Below are 23,684 nucleotides of genomic sequence, written 5' to 3'. Positions count from 1 at the left end.
CCGCCGCTGACGGCCGGGAGGAGCCGGCAGCCGCCGCCCTGCCCGCCGGCGCTCCGCGGGGCCGCGCCTACCGAGGGCGGGCGGAGCCTGGCGGTGCCGGCGGCCTCCCCGCCGAGCCGGGAAGCGAGCGGGCGCGGCCGGGCCGCTTCGCCTCACAGTTCCTCACCGCCACCACCACCGCCACCACCGCCCCTCCTCCCCGTCCGGGGTCTCCGGGCGCCGCTTCCTTCCCGGCGCCCCCGCGGGGCCCGCGCGGCGCTGTCGGGGCGGCGGGGAGGCGCCGCCGCGTAACGGGCGCGGTCGGGGCGAGGAGAGGGGGGAGGAGGAAGAGGAGGAGGAGGAGGGAGGCGAGCGGCGGCAGGAAGGCGGGGAGCGGCGGGCAGGGAGGGAGGGAGAGGGAGAGGAAGGGGGCGGCGGCGGGGGTCGGGCGGGGGGCGGCGGCCGGCCCGGCGGCATCATCACCTGGCGCTGCGGCGGGGCGGCGCCTGGCGTTGTCTGCGGCGCGCTGCAGCCCCGGGCGCTGGTTGGCGGCTTAAAGCAGCGGAGCCGCCGCCGCGAGGGGCGGTCAGAGCAGCTGTGGCCGCCGCTGAGCGTAGTGCTCACCCGCGGGCAGCCATGGAGGGGAAGCAGCAGCTGCAGCCCGGCCTCGCCGAGCTGAAGGTGCCGGGGGCAGTGGGTGAGGATCCGCGCTGCGAGGAGGGGAAGGATGCGGGCACGGCCGGCAGCGATGCGCTGGGCAGACCGCTGGGACCCACGCCGAGCCAGAGCCGCTTCCAGGTGGACCTGGTGGCCGAGGCCGCCGGGCGCCCGGCCGAGGCGCCCCGCAAGGCGAGCGGGGAAGGTGGCGCGGCGGGGAAGGGCGGCGAGGAAGCCAAGGGCCGCTTTCGGGTGAACTTCGTGGACCCGTCGGCCGGCGACGAGAGCCCCGGCGAGCCCGGCGGCGGCAGCTCGGAGGGCGCCAACGTCAGCTTCCAGAACGGCGGCGACACGGTGCTGAGCGAGGGCAGCCTGCACTCGGGCGGCCACCACCACTACTACTACGACACCCACACCAACACCTACTACCTGCGCACCTTCGGCCACAACACCATGGACGCCGTGCCCCGCATTGACCACTACCGACACACAGCCGCCGACCTGGGCGAGAAGCTCATCCGGCCCAGCCTGGCCGAGCTGCACGACGAGCTGGACAAGGTGAGAGAGGGGGCTTTGCCCCCGATACCCTACACCTCAGCCCCACACACCGCACCGCCGGCCCTCCACGGCCACCCCTTGGCCTCCTGGCGGCGCTGCTCCGCGGAGCCGCAGGGCAGCCGGCTGCGGGTGCCAGCCAAAGGGATCCCTTCCTCCAGCTCCCCCCTCCTTTTATTTTATTTTTTTTTTCCCTCCCCCTCCGTGCCGCAGTGGGTATTCCCCCCAGCGGGCGCCAGGATGGGGAGGGAGCTGCGAGCGATGTGCTAAAAAAGGAGGAGGAGGAGGCGGCAACGCGCGCATCGCCCTGCTTTTTGGGGCCCCTGCTTTTTGGGGCTGCCTCTCGTTTTGGGGAGGGGAGCGGGGTGCTGACGGCCCGGGGGGGCACCGCGCTCCGCGGGGTGGGGGGTGTGCTCGGGAGGTTTGGGATCCCAGCACGCCCGGCTACAGCCGCCCTGCAAAGCCCGTTTGCGCTGCAGGCTGGCACTGCTGAAGGGCAGGCTGCGGGCGAAGCTGCACCCGACGTGGTTTCGGGGTCATGTGGCAGGGGGAGCCGCGTTAAACCATCGCAGGGCTGCTTTCTTGCAGCATCTGGGTGCTTTGCCGCGCGCTGATAAGTACACGTTTCAGCGGGTCTTTTTGCTGGCGTAGGGAAACGAGGGAACATGTGGGCCACATCCTAATGAGGCGAGGAATGCTCTGCTTCCAGAACTCTTTCCGTCCTGCCTCCAGCTCCTTGTAGGTGGAAGCCCATGAGAAAATGTCTTCTGAGACCCTTCGCACCATTGTTAGGCAGCTTAGCGCATCTGTACTGACTTAGGATTTTTATTTTCGGTGATTGTTTAGCTGTGTTTTTTTGAAACTGTGGCTCTTTATCTGTTCTGATAAAGGCGATTGTTGCAGGAAAGCATCTCTGTGGCACAATTAAGATTAGATATCAGAGTAATTACAAACAGTAACAGTGAGTTACTGTTGCCTCTTGGGTCTTCTCATGACTGAGCTATATGACGTGCTCTGAGTTGGTGTGGAATGGAAGTGGATGATTACTGTATTGTGCATGGGGTTAGAGATGCTATAAAAAGCCATGTTATCTGTGCAGAAACACAGTGAATCTCTTTCAGATTCCTGACACCTGGTTCACAACTGGATGAAAAGGAGTAGAAGGGTTCATTAGATACTCTGTTCAATAAGCAAAGCATAACCTGAAATTCTGAGCTTGGCAGGTACTTATTCAGTGTGTTTACACAACAGCAGTCAAGGAAGCTCTTTATGATACCATTAGACATTTTGGTGCATAACCAGACTTGGTCTGGAACTGCACTTCCTCTAAATGTCTATAAGTCTATAATTTCTTTGTATTTAATTTAAAGAATAGCAAGCACTTTTCTTGGTTGATTGTAGCAATCAGGAGCTGTGGACAGTGTAATTACTGAATCATTCTCAAAACAGTTATATTGTAAGCATTATTTACCTTAAAGTATTAATTTCAAAAAATTCCTTAATTTGATGTGCTGTATGGATAGGTATCTAAATGAAGAAGAGATTTTTAAAAATAAATTATTTCCCTCCCCCCCTCCCAACACACACTTCTTAGAAACTTGAAAAGTTAAACCCTATCCTTGGCTGTGGGTTTTCATACTAGCTTACCTGTACAGCATGTATGTCAAAGGCTTAGTAGGGCAGCTAGTATAAACATCTAATCCCACTGAATAGAACTTAGCCTAAGTAAAGACCTGTTGTTACACAAACAAAATGCTTGTTTTTCTGTGGGAACTATTGTTGGGTTTCTGTCCTGATAACCTTCTTGATCCAGTGCATCAAGGTGGGCAGTTATTTTTCATCACATCTGATTGAAATGTGTTCACCAGCCGTGTGGTTCGTTGCTTTGAATTTAGCTATTTCACCTTGCAGGGTGTTTGCACTGTACTTTAGTTTCAAAGGTAAATGAGTGTTGAGAGGCAGAGTTACAGTATTGCTGGTGCTAGTACCAATTAAAGAACATCTTTTTTTTTTTTTTTCATAGCCTTGTTTACAAGCTTCATATGTCTAACAGTTCTTCTCATTCTGTTCTCACAGAAAAGCTCAACGTGAGGATGATGCAGTTTGAGGAAGATACACATGTACACAAGAGTTTGCCTTGTCATGATAGGATAGGTTTCTAACCACCTCAACTGTTGTTTGATCATTCCAACTGAAACTCTTAGAGTAGAAAGGGGTTGCTCTCAAAACCGGTTGTGGCAACACAGCTGGGAGATGCTCCAGTACTCATGTGGATGAATAGCATGCTACTGCTGATCTTGGTCCCTCACACTAAATTTAAGGTGAGGAGCCTGTCGCTTATCATTGTCTGCAAATAGCCAAGGTGATCGATTCATTGCTTACCTACTTGGTGTGCATTAATCTCTCTGTCCTCTAGAGAGACGGCAGAGGGAATTTGGTGATACTGGTAAAGCTACTAATGTCACAGATAAGGTGATGCTTTGCAGGAGCATCCGTCTCCAGGATGTAGAGCTGTGAGGATGGTTATTAACAAAGAAGTGGCAGGGAGACAGCATACAGTGCTGTGCAGGTTTTTGTTGCAGTTGCAACACTGTGCACTGCCCTGAGGATCCTCCACTGAGAGGCTCTCCTTCAGACATAATGAAGACTAAAGTGTCTTAGCTTTTCTTTTTTTCTTACATTTCAGTAGTTTTGCCAACAACTGTAAGTAAGCCTACAGCCTGTAGAATGCATTCTTTAGGCCTTTGTCTTCCTCAATACAAAACTCACTGTGCCCTAATACAGACCTTATGGTTCTAGAAGGCAAATGCTTTTAAAGCATTCAGAATTGGATTGTTTGCGTTATTCGTTACTATGCATTAATTTGTATTTTTTTATGTTGCACTGCCTTAATTAGGGAGTTTATTTCTTTGGAACAAGAAACTTAAGTCTGTGAATGATTCTGATCTAATATATGCCTTTTGTTCTGTCATTTACAGCCGTGGTGAGTAGATGGTATGTAAACCAAGCCCTCTACTGGTAGCTTTGTTCTGTTGTTCGCTAAATACTTAGTGAAAAGTACCAGTTAGTTCCTTTGACAGGCTATAAGATGGTGATCTCAGAGGAAGATCTTCCCTTTGCCCAAAGTAAACAGGGGGGGATAATACTCCAAAAGACACTTAAATGCACAACTTTTCTTCCTCAGCCGCAGAGAAATCCATGCATCTATCCTTTGAATCTGGAGACAGGAATAGGAAATGTTACTGATTGTCTTGATGCAGGATTCTCTCTTTTTTACTCAAGTTGGTTTACTGATGCTTGTAACTGTTTTTCAGTCTTTGATTTGTGTTTTGTTGATCTTTGATTTGTGTTTTGTTGAAAGCTCTTAACTTAAAACATTAAGCTGCATATTGCAGTACTTCTTAACAAAGAACGTATAATCTCTTGAAAATGGTGTGAAGGGATGAAAGACACAGACTCCTGATGGCTCTTAAACAGAAGGCCTTTATTGCCCTTTCTTCTCCACTACATATACTTTCCCCTTAACCGCCTGCGCTGTCCATGTGCCTAAATTGGTCATACAATTGATTAGAGACCCTCAGACATGCGCCTCAAGCCAGCCAGCAATTGGCCACTGTGCAAAGCTCATCTTTAACACTGCAGCCAAGGTAATGTACCTTGACCTTGCTCAGGTTTTTGTTTTTAATGCTCATTTCCTCATCTCTAATTCAGGGACGTGTGAAACAGCACAAAGCCACCTGCAAATTCCTTTCCCACAATGGTGAATGGCTTCTGTGTCTCCAACTTTTTTATAGTGCTTTTCTCTGGTAGGCTGTAAAGGAGACTGCTTGGCTAAAGATGCATAGAAGACTAAAAGATAATTTTAGGCTATTAAGTAGGCTGACCATGTTATGTGAGGTCTGTCTGAAAACTTTCTCCCTGCTGCCCCTTTTAGAAGGCCGGAACTTGTTTGCAGGTAGAACTCTTCTTGCAGCACCTTGCCAAAGCCCCCAGTCAATCAGCAGGCCTTTTAACTCTTGTGTCGGTGTGATTTAATTCAAATAGCTTTTTTTCTTTCTTGCTCTTCATATTTGTAAGCAGTACTTGCATTTCTTTCTGAATTTCCATTTTACTAAAATGAAACATGAGAAGCTCTCTTATCCAAGGCTTGGTCATTACACTTTTGGACATCCTAGAAGCATTTCATTTGGAATTGTTGTTGTTCCCAGTTCTTGAAGAACAGTGAGCTCTGTGCACCTCTACTCAGTTGTGGCTTTTACTAGCTGTATGCAAAATGGTCTTTCAGTGCTCTTTTTTTAATCTTTTGTAGAGAATCATCACTTATTCTGGTACCACACAATTTTTGCACCTCAAGGGTCATGGTGATAATTGATATTATTAAATACTGCTGTTTGCAGCAGTTGTTCATATTAGTCCTACAGGGTTTTTTTTGTAAGGGCCATCTGTGGTTTCAGATCTGTTGTATGAATCTCCTTACCACATCTATGTGATGTGTGTAGTCTAAAACACCTGTAGATTAACAAAACCCTTGTACAGTCTTCAGCAAACAGCTAATACTGGTCATACTTTTTTGTTGTTCTTGCTTTGTTCCGGAGAAGCTAGAAATAACTGAGAACTGTTCACAGGATATAGTTTGAAAATGCAAGTGTGGGCTGCTGCTGAAAGGTGTAAACTGCTCTATTCTTACGGTTGTGTTTGTATTTATACAGCTTAAAGTTGGATTTGGAAACCAGTCTGGTTTATGGAAAGCAACCCCTGCCTTATTATTCCCCTCCCAACTGCAGAAGTCTTGCACTGCATGAGGTGGGTTTGTGCCCTGGTACAATACAGGAGTTGTCTCCATTTTGATTGCACAACTGTGTCAGTAAAAAAAGAGTTTGAGCATGCACCCCCAATATATTTTAATTTTTAAATTACATACATGTACTACTCTACTAATATCTATACTATAAAACATACACATAAATAGAAGTAAAAGGATGAAATGGAGATCAGAGAAACTGCTTTAACAATATTTTTAAATTTTGTTTGTTAACATTACGAAAAAAATACTTTATTCTCACACTCCGGTGGATTGTCCTGCGCACACATTGGTTTGTGTGCATCTCTCCTTGGAGATTACTGCAGTACACTGAAACCCCGGTGCACTGATGTCAGAAGAGACGACGCTGTAATTTTCCAGTGGAGTGCAACTAGAGAAGGAAGGCAAGAGGGAGTGCTTGTTCAGAGAAGCTTGACTTTTAATAAGCCAATCTTAGCTTCCATATCATCAGTATCAGTAAGACATTCAAGACCAGAATGGGAAAGAGCAGCACTAATATTTTATTGGCTAGGTAGCTTTTCTTTCAGCATAAGCTACATCAGAACTGGTTAAAAAATAAGGTGATATGGAGTGAATATTAATCTGCAGTTTAACTTTTCCCCATTTGGTACTGTACTCGATTAGACATCATCTGACTTTAATTCCTGAAGAATATTCTTGCAGAGAAGGAGGTTGGCAAGATCGCTATCTCAGAGTAATTCAAACCAGTATACTACATCTTCAGTTGCATCCTTCAGATTTTTTCCTGAAGTTCCAAATAATACTCAAACAATGTGGGCAACCACAAACCCGTCTGCTTCCCCTGTGCTGCCTCCCTCCCTCCCCCCCTCATGCCCCTGTTTGGCATAGGTAATGGCATTTACAATGTGTTCATTTGTTAACTATTTTTAAACAAAAATCTTATTAGTGGACTTAGAATTGTTTGCCTTTCGGTATTTTGGAAGTTATCCAGTTCTTACAGCTTGAGCACGTGGAACATCTTTGATTTATTTCTCTACTTCAGCATGCTGATTAGACCTGATAATCTTAATGAATTGTTGTTGGTTGGTTGTTTTTTTTCTTCATAAAACACATTTTTTCTGTCTGATAAATTTAACTGACTTAAAGATGTAGTGAGTTTAAAAAAAATCCAGTCTGTCTGAAGCCTTCTCAACAAGGAAGCTAATCTCACATCTTCATTCTTGCCATCTAGTTTTCCTTCTTCAAATGAACTACTTCTATTTCAGATTATTCAGGCTTTTAAATTCAAAGGAAATAGCAACATCTGTTGCAGCTGTGGAGAATGTCATTGCCAGGTTAGTGTTTCAACTTACTCCAAGGGGCTTACATGGTAGAGAGACCCCTAAAACCATTCCAAGTAGTCTTCTTCTGAGCTGTAAGCAATGTGGCAACTTGACTTGAATGTAATGTTGTGCCAGTACCAGTGCAGTGCTGCATGAATGTACCAGCTCAGTGCTGTGCTGGCTTGGGGTACTGTGCTATTAGCTGTATCTACCACATTGTGGTATGATGTTAAAAGTTCAGTCAGTGTCTAACTGATTTTAATTACTTCAGTGGGCTATTTAGTCTGTCATAAGAAAATGGGTTAAATGTAACTTTATGAAAAATTATTACAGTTTAAAAAAAAAAAATCACTTTTGAAGTGTAATTATAAGGTTGTGCCTGTGTACTGTAAATACTTACTCCCCGTTCACCACCTCTCGACCGGGAAGTGCATCATGTTCTCTTTATCAGAAATACATGACAGTTGAAAAGTGAACAGCAAAAACTCTAACAATCATCCTTTTTGGGGAGGAAGGGTGCAGAATGTAGAAGATAACTTGGGAATTTGCTGTATTGGAAACAAGTTCTTCAGAAAGATTAAAGCAAGAATTCTCTTTTGTATTTATTGACAGAACACTGAGTTTCTCAAACTACTTAAGTATGCAAAACTGCTATGCAAGTAGCTTGCTAATAGGATTTGATTCAGTTTTATGCAGTTAAATGCTGCATCTGCTTCATTCTGGAGAACAAGAAAACAGTATGAAACACTTAAAGGGTCTTAACTGCTTTATGTAGTAGTCATGTCTTTCAGATATCAAGTGAAAATCGAGTGTTTTCAGAACCTGATCTGTTTTCCCAATAAATAATTTCTTGTTTTGTGTCAGAGGAGTATGACAGTCAGTGGACAGTAATGAATGGTTACTTACACAATCATTCACTGTACTAGTTTTAATGGTTCTTCTGGAAAGGATCAAATTTATGGGTGCAGCAGGAAAACTAGTGTGATTCTGGAGGGCACTGGAAGGGCGTTCTAGCTTCCAGCTTGGATGTTCTTCACCAAAAGATCCTAGTGCTCCCCAATCAAGACTTCTTAAACAGAGGGTAAGGTTTGATCTAAATCAAAAAGGACTTGGGTTTATACAAGAACAGGAACTCTTAGGGTGATCCATCACCGTCATGATGGAGGTGTACTCTGTATCTGTGAAGCTACATGCACTTCTTCCTCATAAAACTTGATGGATTGGTTACCCCTACGTCTGTGCAGGAAGCCGTACGTCCATTTTTTTGTAAGTTGATGTTAATGGTGCAATTTCCTGTTAACTGAAAGTCTAGACGCTTCCTGGCAAAGGAAGATTTAAAATATTTATATCTATATATTTTTGAATGATGCCAGACCAAGTTATTCCTTGTCAGGAAGGGCTGACTTTGCACATAATGTTTCTGGAAGTGCAGAACACGAGCATTGTAGGTGGACCATGGGATGGTCCCATTGTACAGCTGCTGCATGGAGGTCTCTTCTCATTTCTTACATTTCAGTATTATCAGCTTGCTCGGAATATTTGTATTATCCTGTCCTTATGGAGAGATGTTTGAATCAAGATGTGAATATGTGGAGAGTTTATCTTGATGCTTTTGAAAAATGCTCTTAACCTCTAATGATTTTGTTATAGAAACAAATACTCTTGTCTTTCAGATAGGTACAAAAGAGTCTAGTCTCCTGCAGATGTCAACAAAACTGGTGCCATGTCATTTGTAAGAACTGCTTGAAAGGATTCCATCGGTCATTGTATGCTGGCTGCAGCCTTTCAAATCTCAATGTCTCCATGGATATCTAGATTTCAGTGCTTCCCCTCTGTCAATATAGCTAGTCCTCAGTTTATTGAAGTTTAAATGGAGTGAAAAGGTTTGAATCTGAACTTCCTATGCTAACATTAAGACAGCTAGATTCGGTATAGGCATTGTCACCATTTACAGATGCACTGATGAACATGTTACTTTGAGAGAGACTTTATTTTGATGAAACGCTTAGGAAAGCAATGCAGTGTTTGTGATTTTTTTTTTTTCTTCTAAAGAGTGGAAAGCCTCAAAATTCCTAATAATGCAAAAGAGGCCAGAAGAAAGGTTGGGAATCAACCTTGGACTACTTTGCAGTGCTTTAATGTCTGTTAATGTGACACAAGTCAGTGGCTGTGGAATGTTTCTCACTTTTTGTCTCTGTCCTGATTTATTTTTTTTCCCCTCTCAGAAGGAGTTTGTAAAGTATCCAGGGAAACGATGACAAGGGACAGGTAAGGTTTATTACAAGCTCCAGTTGAATTCTGTAGTTTGGGCAAGTTATTTCATGTCCTGCAGCCCCCTTTTTGTTGCTGCACTTGTTTCTTTTGGTAAGGTGAAGATCAGTCAAAGATCACATTCTCTATTTTCACTAATTAAAGTACTCTTCAAGTATGCGTAGTTTGCTGTTACTTATTTCTGAATTGGTTGCAGACCTTTTTCTTCAAATAAAAGTACTCCAGAGGGCAACTTGCATCCATCCCGTATTTGGAGGGGAGGATCATAATATCTTCCTTAAAGAGAAAAGTCTGAGGCCATGGTTTGGTTTCTAAACTATATCAGAAACCGTTCAATAACAATTTATGCATGTAAGATCTAAGTGGTGGTGAGCTTAATAAGCAAGTCACCTATCCTTTTGTAAGTACACTACCTTGTGAGTACAGTGATTAACTCCTAAGTTGAAATCAGTTGTCTAAGTAAGTTTCTTGATTAACAATCTTGCTAGCCTGGTTAATAATTCCAACTACTACTGAGAGCTGGGAGGAAAAATAGATGTTTCTCTATCCATTAAAAAGTAAAAATGTCTTTGAAAATCAGAAAATACATGTATGAATAAGTATACACAAATATTGCTTAATGTTTGTGTTAAAAGAAGTATTGAGTTGCAAGACAGTGAAATACAAGCTGATGGCAGAGATGTGGAGCTGGCTAATTCTTCAGTTGACATGTTAATTGTAACTATAAATTTCTTCTGTGTTCAAAATTGTTCCGCTGTAATCAAAGTACTGCAGACTAATTTCAGCTTAAGATAACATTAATGTTCTGTGCTTGTTGCAATCTCTTTTAAAATCTCTAGAAGCGGATGCCAAAAGTATTTGCTGCTATATTTTAAATATGTAATTGTAGAGAAGGTAATGTAGCCAGAGTACTTAAGGTTTTTTGGTCTCTTGGCTGCAAACTTGGAAATGACTTCCTTTGATTGAGGCTAGTATCCAGTGGTCAAATGTGTTCATGTTTGTTCCAAAGAAGAATATCTGCATTTTAAGAGTAGATCGTGTTTCATCTGGGTGATTTATCTCCTGTTGCTGTAGGTAACCTCTGGGTGCCTTTTAATGGGTTAGTAGGCATTTCTGGGTCACAACTGTAAAGATAGTGAAAGCACGGTATATAGTAGCAGGATTTCATGTGCTGGAAGTGGGAGTTATAAATTCTAGTAGGAAATCTGTTAACTCATTCCTGGCTTAAAACCAAGCAATAAAATACCTAATGTGCCAGGCATTGACTGCTGAATTTTCTGAACTGCAGTCAACTGCTATTCAGTGCACAATAGCTAGCAGCATTCCTTGAAAGTGTGTGTTCTTTAGTTTGTTTTTTAAAGAAAATTCTCAAGAGGAATTTAGTCAGACTGAGACGTCTTGGCCATATGTTCAGTCGTGTTCTTTTGCACTTGCTACCTGACTGGGTTTTTCCCTCCCTCACACACTGGTAGCCATAATAACCATTCAAGCTTCCAATTTAACTCCTGCAAATCCTCATACAGAATATCTAAATCTGTTTTTGTAAACTTGGCAAGTTCATTTTTAACTAAAGAGTTATCAGGAACTTTAGAACTCCCTAAATGCCTGTGGAAACTACTGTCCTTGAGTAGCAATCGTAAACTGAAAAGATAATGGTGTTTGCTTGGAGTATCTCCCTGTTTGAAGTACCAAATATACCTGTCATCATCACCTGTAGGTAAGATGTAGATTAGTGATGTGTGAAGGTGTAAAAATATGACAGCCTACTTTCATGCTCAGATTGAAGGCTATTATGAAACATTAATCTAGAGTTGGGCATAGTAGTTCTCAATTTATATGCTAACTCATGGTAAATCTATCATCCTCATCTCAACAGGACTGGTGAGGAACAACTAGAACTGCATGCAGTATTTGAAGTGCAGGTGTGCTACAGATTTTTTTCCTTGATTTACTCATTACATGACACTTTCTTTAGTTTTATTTTTTATTCTGTTCAACTGCTACTGAGTAACAAGGTGGTAGCTCTCTGAAATTGTTAGTAGTAAGCCAGAAAGGCATTTTTTCACAGGTAATGAGGGATGCACACAGCACATGGTTGTTTTTTTTCCCAACATGTTAGCTTGCTTTCACAGAGATTGAGCTAGAAGCTGGAAATTAATACAACAGAAACTCAAACAAGATTCTTCTGTCTCATTTGATAGTTCTAAATAGCAAATTGTGTTGAAGCAACTGCTTCCACCAAGTCTGAATATTGATACATACTCCACAGTTCTGGGATCTTAATGGGAGGGAGGTTTAGGTGAACTCCTTTTGGAAAGGTTTACTGAAACGGATCAGTAGTGAGAAGAAAATAGCTATTTGTCTACAACAGTATTGTTAGCGTTACTAGATGACAAAATAGACTGCCCATGCCATTACTGATTGTTCCCTAACCAAGTTATAGTAAAATATTTCTAAGTAATTGTCTTCAATACTTTCCATTTAAAGCTGGAATTAAAGTTTATGGAACTTTCCAGTTAAAGCTGGAAATAAAGTTTATGGTACAGAGAACACTTTAAAACTGTCGGACTTATTCAAGTTAAGTATGAACAACTTGCTGTAATTTGTAGTTAGTCTCCAGAGCAGAGTTAACAACAGTATTTAAACCATATTGAACTTTAGTAGGCTGAAGGACCAGTTAAATATAGGAGTCACTGTGTTATCAGATCAAGTGAAAGAGACTTGAGAACTGTTTTCATTCCTGTTTATTTAATTACCTAAATACTCCGTATTCACATGCAGACAGTCAAATTTAATACTGTTCTCAATAAAATTCTCATGCATATTAATTGCAGGACTGTTTTGTGTCCCTGGACAACAATATACACAAAATGACTTCACAGAGATTTACAAGTTTTGGAAAGGAATCTCAATATTCTGTTTCTTGCTATACACTAAACTATGAAGATAAAACTATCAAAACAAAAAGTTTATGAAGGACCTTTGAGCACAAACTGGGGATCTGTGCTTCTGTATTAAGCAACTGTCAGCATGCTGCAAATGCAGTGTTTGAAGAATAGAGGTGCTTGATAGTGCAGTGTACATCAGCCTGCATTTAGTAGCAGATTTACTCTTTGCTAGTGTGGTATCACACTTAAAATACATTTGTGAAAGGTTTGTACTGGTGCAGAAGTTGTCAGTGTTGCATCAGAGGTAAATATGTATGTCAGCAAGATTATTCTATGTAGTCATTCTGTGTATAGAGTACATTTAGCATTTCTTAAGTGTTATATCATTGGAAGCATCACAAGTGAAGTAGGAGGAAGAATCCAAAAGTTTGTTCCAGAAGGGGAAGTGGAAGATCTGTTCCTCAGAGAAAACTTGTCATTAAAAATTGTGGGGGATGTTGTGTTTTTTTTTTTTTTTTTTAAGCAAAACATATAGTAATTCTGCTGTTATTTGATAACTTTTCCTGATCTCTCACTAATCTGTACACTAGCAATAGCATGTCTTAATTAGAAAAGTAAGACAAATGTTGAATAGCTTTTTTCCCCTCATTTTTTTGACATTTAACTCAGAAAATTTTCTGCACTTTCCGTAGTGGCAAGTGTTATTCTTGAGTAGCTGCAGCATTAATTGCGTGCAGTTAGAGTTGGGCTGTTTAGGAGTGTAATCACTGCATGTGGTGGATTCTCTGATTGTTGAGACCAGTGGCATGTTACATCTAGATCAGTACATCTTACCAATCACTTCCTTCCACATAAAGGAGTTCATTAGAAGTGGCAGTGTCAGTAGAGTTGAGCTTTTCTAAGAGAAAACAAGCAATTGTGATGGTAGTGAAAAGCTGTGCGTGAACAGTGTAGTGTACAGCTTGGCAATTGCTCTGGAAGCTTTAGTGAAGGGCTGTAGAGGATGTGTGAACATCTCTCCTTCTCCTGAAGAATTCCACTGTCAATGGTGATTGCTAAAAAATCTCTAAACACAAAACTGTTAAAATAAAAAAGTTCAGTCACCTTGTCAAATCTTTGGCTGTAGTTGGTGACAACAGGAGACCTGATGTTAAACTGAATTGTCCTGTCTATCCTGCAGATGATGAAAGACCATTCTTAGGTGGCTTCCCTAGTGTCCTGTCCTCAGGAGGTATGTTAAATGACCAAAGTACCACGGTCAATGTCAGAATATGTATATAGAAGGCGATTTTGAATACAAGCAACTGTTCTCTTGTTCTATTTTGATAGTACTAGCTATTTAAGTCCACTTTACTACCATATCCTACTAAGACAAGGAAAAGCTGCTGTTTTGGAGCCTAAGGAACTAGTGTGAGGAAAAACCCATACTTTATGTAATGTGCTAAACCAGTAATTGGTCATACTTAGAAAAAAGAAAGTTAAGTGCATCTCTGGCCTCTGCTTGCACAAGAGTAACAGGAATAGGAAGAATTAGCTAAATAAGTTAGTCAGTACTTGGAGCACGCTAAATCAGGCAGACCACAAAGAAAGTACACATTATTCATGTACGGGCTTCTACTTAAAGGTTGTAGGTACAGATTTTATGTGGATAAAAACCTGTAAGGTTTAACTGTTCTGCCAAGAATTTTGTGGAGGGGAAAAAAAGAGCAGTGGTGGGTGGCAACCACCTACTCCTACCCTAAGAGTTTTGACAGAACATTATTCAAATTGGAATGAACATGTGGTATCAGATCTAAACTCAACATTGTATCAAGTTTTTTATTTTGTAGTGGCATAAATTTGAATCAATGTTTTTCTGTTGCCTAACCTAAATGGTATTTACACCAGGAGGAGGAGAACCCACATTTGGTAAGAAGTCAAGAATCGGTAAAGCCTTTGTTCAGAATCTGGAATTTCTTTACCTTTATGATATAATAAACTGTGTTTTTTGTTTTTTTTTCTGGCTGTCAGAGATGAGTGGTGTACTCTTACTATAATAGCACCCTTTCCCCTCCCTCTCCTAGAACAACCCAGTTGTAAACTTGAAAAATCAATCTAGTAATGTTCAGGCTTACAGAACTATTGCTCAGCAATTGTTTGGTACCTGACAATTCCTGATCTTTCATTCATTGTCTTTAATATGAGCGTATATGGGGTGTTTTCAAAGTACAGAGAAATCAAACGTGTTGTAAGAAAAAACAACAGCAATTGAGAGAAATAATTGACTAAAGTAACTTTCAGTAAATCTTGTCCAAAAACAGGTAGTCTTAAATACAGACTTAATAGCAATCTTGTCGTTCTTTTGAGCCTTCCATACAACAATACTTGAAGCAATAGCAAATGACTTCATGTATATTCATTCTGGTACCACCCCATTCAGGGCAACGAAGCCTCAGTATGTAGTTCTTAAAATGGAATCTAGATAAGTTCACCACAAATTAAAAAATGCAGCATAATTTAAACAATTATCAGTTGTTTCAGGATTCGCTGTAAATCTGAATAATAATTTTGCTGATCAGAGAGTTTTCTGGACACCAGTATGTTACAGGCTCAATGTGGAAAAATCTGAAGTCTCTTCTGGCTAACAACTTGTTTCTCATTTCTAATGCACTTTTAATAAATATGTGGGCTATTCATAATTGGTACAAATAACTTATTGTTATACTTATGAAGCAGTACTGCAGATGAAATAGTAGATTATCTTGTACTACAGTCCACTGAAAAGTTTAGCAATGGAGATTTGTGTGTAGGAATAGAATTTAACTGTTTCTTGGCTAGATCCTATCAATGTATGATGGTTGTCAGCCTATAAATGTAGATTCATTTTCCTTAGTGCAAACGAACACTTGCTCTGTGCTTTCTGTAGATTTCTTAGATAAAAGAAAATATTGTGATAAATGTTTCATTTTGTGATCATTTTTGATCAATTGTGATCGTTTGTGATCTGAAATGACAACCTTTTTTTCTTTCCTTCTCTTCTACTGCCTCCAAATCCACAGTACCATATTTTTTTTTTTACTGTTTGTGAAGATGTCATCATACATGTATTGCTGTTTTTAAAATAGTGCTCGTGAGTGTTTTCCTCTCTCAGTGTCTTGACTAAAAATGACCACAAGCATGAAAAATAGTCTGTTTTATTTACAGCTGAGACCACAGTGGTGCTTTATTAATCTGGCATTAAAGGGCTAAACTTGGAGCCTTGTGTAGTTGAATACTTTTGTGCCCACGCTTTGTAATATCTGTGTTCTCACTGGTGTTTTCTGGGCACCCACTAGCACTGATAACCAGCAATAACCTTTCAGTTATTAAGTTTTTTTGTACACTTGGAAATAGTTTTCTATAAAAATATTGCATAGTGTAGAGCGACAAGGCATACAGAACAAAACTCTCTTGTATTCGTAGTGTGAATAGCTTGGAAAATAATCTGTTAACTGATAAATATCAGTTACGAGCTGTTATCTCCTTCAGAATAAGACAGGCTGATGGACTTGTTGGAGCACTACAGTAAAATGTGCAGCTCTATAATGGGTGCAGGTTCTACCAGTACCTGGTCAGCCATGGTCAGGTTGCTGAAGTATGTAACTGTCTCTTACAGTAGATGCTAGAACACTCTCAACCTTCTCTTAAAACCTAAATGTGAAGCAAACTAAAACATTTATTAATTTTGTCTTAAAGTGTTATGATGCACTATTACAGCATTGATTACAGCATTGACTGCTTTAGTTGAATATAACATCACGATGTTTTGGGACAGACGGATAATGATTTCTTCCAGCTTGGTTCTCCCCTGAATGGCCTTTTCAAAAAAAGCAAAAGTTTTATTGTTTCTTACTGGAAACATGACATGTGTTTTTGTAATACCAAAAGGCGTTATCAATGTTGGCTGTCTTCTTGGCCAAAGCATTAAAAACTGCTTATTTGGTACAAACAGGACTCCCTGAATGCTAGACTTTAAAATTAAGTTTGTTGCAAATGTCATGTAGTGATTTCTTATGGCAATACATATTTTCTGTGAAGGAATAATAATGTACAGTCAAACAATTATGTGCATGGTTGGAGGTCTTAGTTCAAGATTGTGAACATGTTTATTAAACTACCTGTGGGACTTCAGGACTTGTTTCCTATGCTCTGTTTGAAACTGTTTTAAGGTGACCTCGGGATTCCTCAGTGTTCTCAGGTTACTGTGGTCGCTCAGTTTAGCAACAGCGGGAGTGTACAGTTCAGCATGGAATGCCTATGAAGAGCTTAAATTGTGGACACTGACAAATTTCCATGCATTGTATTAAATGTTACTATGATAAAGCAGCATAGCATAGTAATAAGGTTTGACACAGTCCAAATCTGTTCTTCTTGTAGCAGTTGGTTCTTTCTGGTTGACAGATGAGAGTATGAAATATTCTTTCATGTACTTTTCATGCTTTTTCATACCCCAGCGTATGTCAATGTATGAAAACATTTTCTGTGCAGCTTTTAAATATACCAGTCAGGCTTTTGTAGCTGAAGCTAAGTGTTTGTTCCTCCTAGGTTTGTTTTTGACGAAATAATAGAAAATAAAGAATGCAAAATAGAGTCTAGAAAAGGTTAATTATGGTAGTTTGTAAAGTCTAGTAGTGCACTTACCCTGAACCTGGTGTTAAGGAGAGCCCAAGGGGTGCTGTTGAGTTAGTGAGCATCCCACAGTCGTGGGAGGCTGTATTGCTCCCTTGAATTGTTGGCCAAAGTTCATGTGGCTGTGAAAATTCAAATAGCAAAAAAACATTAATCACTGTAGATCCTGGCTAACAGGCTTCTGTTTATGGCTGTAGTCTGTCCGTTGCTTTTAACATTTCTTCTTTTTTTCTTTCCTCATTCTTGGAGAGGGTGGTGGAGAAGGGGAGAGGCAATTCTGGAAAGTGTTGTGGCAAAACAGCAGTATTTGATGAGGGGAACACATTAATACCTAGAAAGAGTTTTGAGTGTTTTAATAATTACGTGTTCCTGTGTTTCTAGGGGTTATCTTAAGGAAGAGTTTTCAAGTGTACTAGAGCATATCAGTATGTAGACTTGCTCTTTTCCATCATAAATTTCAGGTGTGTCTGAGCTGAGTGACAAGCCTGATGAGGTGCCTTCCTGTTTCTTCAGCTCTGGCCTGGGCAGGTCAGCATAGGCTCAGTAACCAGATGATGGCTTGTAGCTGTAGGCATTAAAGAAAAGGATATTCTCATTCCTGACAAGCAGATGCTAGGATTAATTCCATATAGAATTTTAAGTGTTGCAGTATAGTAACCTTCTTGTTTGATCCTTGCCATTTTTTTCCGCTCCAGATAGATCACACACCATTTCTTGCTTGATTTATTTCAAGTCTAGAGTGCTTGAATACAAGTAATCAGCAGGTAGATTGATCTGTTCAAAGGCTATGCAAAACTCCTATGAAGTTACAGCCATTAGATCTCCTCTGTCTAGAAGAAGTGCAGTTCAGCAAGCTGGTTGATTTCCTTTTATGTTTCTTTTTGCCCTCTGGAGTTTGTGTATCTATTACCTCCTTCCTCGTGACAAGAAATCCAACTATTTAAGAAACCTTCCTGGTAGAGGTAATGATCTGTAAACTGATGAGAAATTTGCCTGATGATAGAGAAACCTTATGCCACGCAGGGTATCCAGATGTGTTGCAGGTATATCTCTTTTTGTGCAATTTTTATGACACTTGAAGGAAACAGCAGACATGAATCTGAGCTAACAATCTTTGAGTAAGGTTGACATAATTGTATTTTTTAATCTGTTCATGTGTTTGCCTCTAATTATTAAGGAATATAGATGACACCTGTTTTAAGTGACAGCTCTGTAAATGTTTCCTTGGGAAACATCTGTGCTGATGACATATTTTATATTAATGCATCAGAAAGAGGAACTTGAAGCTTCTCACAGTAAGCTTCCTGACTGCATGCCTTCAGCATTGAACATACTTCTTGAAACTGTAAATCGTGCCCAGTCTGTTTTGTCTTATTTAGCAGATGTAAGTTCTGCCTTTTACCTCATGGGGATTGAGTCTCTAATTGCTTAAATGTTTTCTAAGCATGTTAAGATGCAGGCTGCCTAGCAAAAACTGCTTGGGCTGTTTTGTTGAATAGCACCCTCTGAATGATACTCATTTTTTCTTCTAGTGTATATGGAATGAATACCTGTTGCCTTGGATAGCGAACATACTTTGCCTAGAGTCCTTTCTGAAGGTTTCTTACAGCAAGTGTAGGAAATAATTAGGTTTAAATGCTTAGGTGTTGGTTTGGCTTGGCAAAACAGAACTTGCTTTTTGAAGAGAGAGCCTACAGTGTGTGCTTGAGCACAGTTGTGTATGTAGTTATGTACATCAAATTGTTGAGGCTTATGCGTTGTAAGTCTGAGTTAAACTTTAAAAAAAAAAAAAAGCCACAAACCATGTTTTGCATGGGTCTGATACTTTGTCTGTTACCCTTCTCTTTTAAACAGTGCTGGGATGTCTGGGAGCAGACTCCTCTTCCTTCCTTCCATCTTCCTGAGATACCACTCTTCTACCTTCCTTTTTAGCAGCATCATCTTACGATGAATAGCAGAATAATTTACAGGGAAGTCAATGTACTGAAAAATTGATCAAATGACAGCTAAGACTACAGGAAATGGTGTAGATGAGGGACAGTAACTTGTGGTAGTATGCTTTCAGATTAAGAAATAAAGATTAAGAAATAAAACTTTCCATGCGGTGGCAGTCACTGCATATGAAATTACGTAGTTCTTTTAGGAAAAAAAAATCCGTAACTGTAGGACACATTCTTTAAAAATATTTATTACTGTGTGATAACTGTTTGCAGGTAAATTTGGTAACTGAAAAGGAATACTGAAGTCATCCTCTTAAGTTTGGTGTATATTAATTGAAAACTGTAAGATGTGCCTAATGTAAATGGAATGTAAATGGTAACGTCGACCTTGTCATTTTTTAATTATTCTGTTTGCACAAGTACACAATTTTTAAAACTTGATTATCAGATTGCCTCTGTACTGTTAAACTTCAAAAAAATATTTTTCTTTTTTCCCAAGGAACCCTTTGAAGATGGCTATGCAAATGGAGAGGAAGGAACTCCTGCTGGGGATGCAGCTGCCACTTATACACCTGATAGCAAAGGGGTAGTCAAGTTTGGCTGGATAAAAGGTGTATTGGTAAGTTTGATAATTTGTGCCTTAGTGACTTAAATATGATCTTTCTTATTTACTTATACAGAAGAAAAATACTGTGAGGAGAGTATGGTAAAGCTTGAATTTAAATTTTGTTGAACCTGTTACAAAGTTGTCATCTCCTAAGCTATGGAAATCTCAACACTAAATTTTTTAGGAGGGGGGTGTGGAATCTGAGTCTGTCCCCATTCAGAATAATGGAAAAAGGGTAAGGGTAACACAAAGGATTTTATTTCAAGTACGTATTTTTTTAATACTTTGGCAGAGGAGAAACATGATTAATACATGTACTCTCCAAAGCTATAAGATTTTTTTAGTGGAGGCTGCAAATGCAACAATTGGTTAATACACATTGAACTCAAGCATTCAGAATACCTAATTTTAGTTCAGGAAACTTCCACTGTGCATTAGCAACTTCCTTACAAGACTTGAAGCAGCCATACCCTTTCTCTTGGGAGAAAGAGTACTGGCAGCAGCTTTGTAACCAGTATTAGGACCTCCTGCTGATATAGCCCAACCAAGGACTAAGTTGTTCAGCTTCTTACCTGCTTTAAAATGACTTTGAATTTCTCTATACCCAAATTCTGTATTGCACTATTTTTGTAAGTAACAATACTAAGTATTAAAGTTTGGAAGACATATTGATGGTATATGTTCTGTATGCTGGTTTGAAGCTGATACTAGATGTTAGCATGGGATAAATGTTACTGGCCAGTTTCTTCCAAAGTCTGTTAAAGTTTTAAGCAGGTTTTAAAATTCCATTTTTAAACTTTAAGAATTGTTAATTTAAAAAAAAATAAAATTAGTGTTTCCTTATAGGCATAAGCTGCTGAGGTAAATGTTTCTAGCTCAGGCATTTTTGCATTTTGCAAGACTGCATAAACATCTCTGAAAACAGTTACTTTCATGGTTTGGAGAGGTACTTGTCTACCTTCAGTCACCATCTAAACCTTTTGCAGGGTTGATGCTGTACTCTCCAGGTGAGAGATTCACACAAGACCTGCTGCTTGTCTTCTGTCTAAACTGTGCATGTTGCAAAATATTTTATTGAGGAAAAGAAGAAACAGAGTTGTCCCCCCCTCCCTTCCTACATTCCTCACTTCCCCATCCTGTTAGTGTACAGCTCCATTGTAAGATACGAAAGTTCAAGGGCTGTCAAGTTGTGTTTTTTTTTTTTTTTTTAAATGGAGAAAATATTTGGTAGGTTGTTGTTTTAGTACTTGAAAAAGAAGTTGTGGGAGATCTGAACTAAGAGTATTGGAGACCTCACAATGTTAATGATGTATTCTGTAGTATGAATTTTAGATCCTAAGGTTGGGGTCTAAATTACTTATTTATATTGTTTGATCAAGAACTACTACAACTGCCAGATGTAACTAACTCTGTTCAAGGCAGTAATTTAAGTATGTTTCCTTTTAATTTTTAATCAAACTTGTCTAATTAAAGAATCTATTCTTGTAAAACAATTTGAAAAGTGGTGAAGGACTACGAGATAAGTCAGAGAATATTAAAAGTAAAATGAAGAATTAGTGGAAATGATTGCAGATGTAAGACTCATGTTAAATGTCTGTTTTATTACCCTAGGTACGATGTATGCTAAATATCTGGGGTGTGATGCTCTTCATCAGACTATCGTGGATTGTAGGACAAGCTGGTATAGGTATGTGTACAAATTAAATAGTTTTATTTCAGTGGAAATGTGACCTAAGAGATTTTCATCCTGAATTTGCTGTTAGACTGGTACAGAAAATTGCTTTAATATTGTCAGAATCTTACCGTTATCAAAAGTTTAAGCAATATGAAATTACTTTCCATTCATCTAGAAGATACCTAATTTTAAAAATAATCTTTTCAGGTCTTCAGTAAATTGTGGAGATAAACTTTTGGTCTCTAGTTGTTAAAGTCTGCATAGAGGCTATGTAGGATATATGCCTTAGAAAATTATTTAAGTTAGCTTTGAACTGCAAAAGATCTGTCACCTTCCAAAGGGATGTGTTTCCTTGAAGCTCTAGGGTACAGCTTTTACTCTGATTGAAAATACCATTTATCCAGTTTTGTTTGTATCCATAAAACACTTCGGTACAAAAGAGATATAAAGCCTTGAATGTACAGGACCAGACCACATACAATAAATTTGTGTCAGGTTTAGAAGACTAATTTTTTAGATAAAGTTGAGTTGAAGATCTGTATGCTTGAATTCTGCTAGACTTAAACTCTTTTCCTTGTTTTCAAAAGGGCTGTCCGTTGTTGTTATTGCAATGGCTACAGTTGTGACAACTATTACAGGACTGTCTACTTCTGCTATAGCCACAAATGGGTTTGTAAGAGGAGGTAAAGCTACTTTCATGAAACTTTTAAAGTATATTATCATTCTCAAGCCTACACTTTAAAGATGGAGTCTCTTATTTTCCATGTTCTTTTAGCGGGGGAATAAGAACAGAATAGATAAAAATAGGGAGGAATTAAGTTTTCTGAGGAGCACAGTCTTCCTAATTTTCTGTATTTGACTTCAGTCATGTAATGAAAAGCCAACAATTAATTAGCCTAGTAACTTGATTTGACTGGTGGCTTTCTTCTGTAACATGGAAGAAACATCATCTGTTTCAGTTTTTGGAATACAAACGTTTTCAGAAACTTATCCAGGAACAAACAGGGTCTTGATATTTATCTACATCTGCATCAGTCAGTCAAGAATGTGTTGCTTTTATTTCAGGACATGAGCACAAATATTTCTAATGAAGAAGTAAATCCTATAGAGGGATATGCTATATCTATATATAAACATACAAAAGGACATGTTCTAGGTCTAGCATGATTTCTTTTCTTATGCACAAAAGAACTTCTCCAAACTCTTTTGATCATCTCCAAAAAAAAAAAAATCTGTCTTAAATTGAAACGTACCTTCACTAAATTTGTTCTTGAATGTACCCTTCCATAATACTGTATAGATACCGTTTTCCATTTATTGTAAGTTGGATTTGAGACACTGTATTTTTCAAGTTCAGAGAATACAAGGAATAGATTGTGAAAAACAGAGTTGGCATGTTATTGTTTTGATGGTCTCATTGCACAGCACAGAATTCTCATTATAATACTGCTTTAAGAAAGAAGTCATATAGGTTTGGAACTTGAGTGGGTTTATAACAGTATATTTTATTTTGCTAATTTCTTGAGCTATAGCTAATAAAACTGTAACAGTAAAAATATGCATGTTTGCTTTTAAATTTCAAATAAATTGTCAAGTACAGGCAGCTGTACTACTGTCCTTTTTTAACAATGGAACTGGTTACATACATGAATAATATGATGTGGTACATGAGTTGTGTGATTACTTCCAACTGATGCCTTTTCTTAGAAACTTGAAATATACCTCTGTAACTTCAGCATGCCTGTTCCTGAAATACCGGGTTTGAGGTTCTTTTCTAATACATCAGGAAAGATACAAGAGTAAATTGTATCATGTTCATGTAAACACTATGTTGCTGATGCCTGTACATTTTTTTTAGTCTCTTTATTGTAGTGTTTTTCATTTTTTTTCCTTTCAGGAGGAGCATATTACTTAATTTCCAGAAGTTTGGGACCAGAATTTGGTGGTGCTATCGGACTGATTTTTGCATTTGCCAATGCTGTTGCAGTAGCAATGTATGTTGTTGGCTTTGCAGAGACAGTTGTGGAGCTGCTTAAGGTATACGGATAATGCTGATTGTATTGATTATGCTGCACTCTATGCAGGTTTGTGCTGTCATTTAATGGCACAAGATTTCATAGTTAACAAGACGTGGAATGAGGTACAAGGTTGCTACTGGTATATGAATAAATTAGTACAGTAATTCAGTAGCCTTTTTATATATAACAGATTATCATTTATGTCAAACTGGAACTTTTCTCATTGTTTTTCCCTGAAAAACTAAAATGCTGAATTTATTCTGAAGTTAAAACTGCTGGCTGTTGAGGAGAGTGGAAATATAGCTACCTGATGTAGAATCATAGCATTAATAATTTAAGATT

General features: G+C 39.8%; 1 protein-coding gene across 3 annotated transcripts in view; it reads left to right on the top strand.

The window, feature by feature from the left end:
* Window positions 1-399: 399 nt before the first annotated feature.
* Window positions 400-23,684, top strand: part of SLC12A2 (solute carrier family 12 member 2) — a 61,573-nt gene continuing 38,288 nt past the window's right edge. For 2 of the 3 annotated variants that reach the window (XM_035309418.1, XM_035309416.1), the window contains exons 1-5: window positions 401-1,194; window positions 19,542-19,661; window positions 21,261-21,336; window positions 21,912-22,007; window positions 23,222-23,361. In XM_035309418.1, the coding sequence (XP_035165309.1) occupies window positions 616-1,194; window positions 19,542-19,661; window positions 21,261-21,336; window positions 21,912-22,007; window positions 23,222-23,361 (1,011 nt within the window). In that variant the 5' untranslated portion in view covers window positions 401-615. Of the gene's footprint in view, window positions 1,195-19,541; window positions 19,662-21,260; window positions 21,337-21,911; window positions 22,008-23,221; window positions 23,362-23,684 lie in introns of all 3 variants that reach the window. The other variant, XM_035309417.1, reaches the window with a different exon arrangement.

Source organism: Oxyura jamaicensis, chromosome Z (assembly GCF_011077185.1).
Source record: "Oxyura jamaicensis isolate SHBP4307 breed ruddy duck chromosome Z, BPBGC_Ojam_1.0, whole genome shotgun sequence".
Taxonomy (NCBI): Eukaryota; Metazoa; Chordata; class Aves; order Anseriformes; family Anatidae; genus Oxyura; species Oxyura jamaicensis.
Note: the sequence above shows the minus strand (reverse complement) of the source record. Positions and strands in the feature narration are given on the sequence as shown.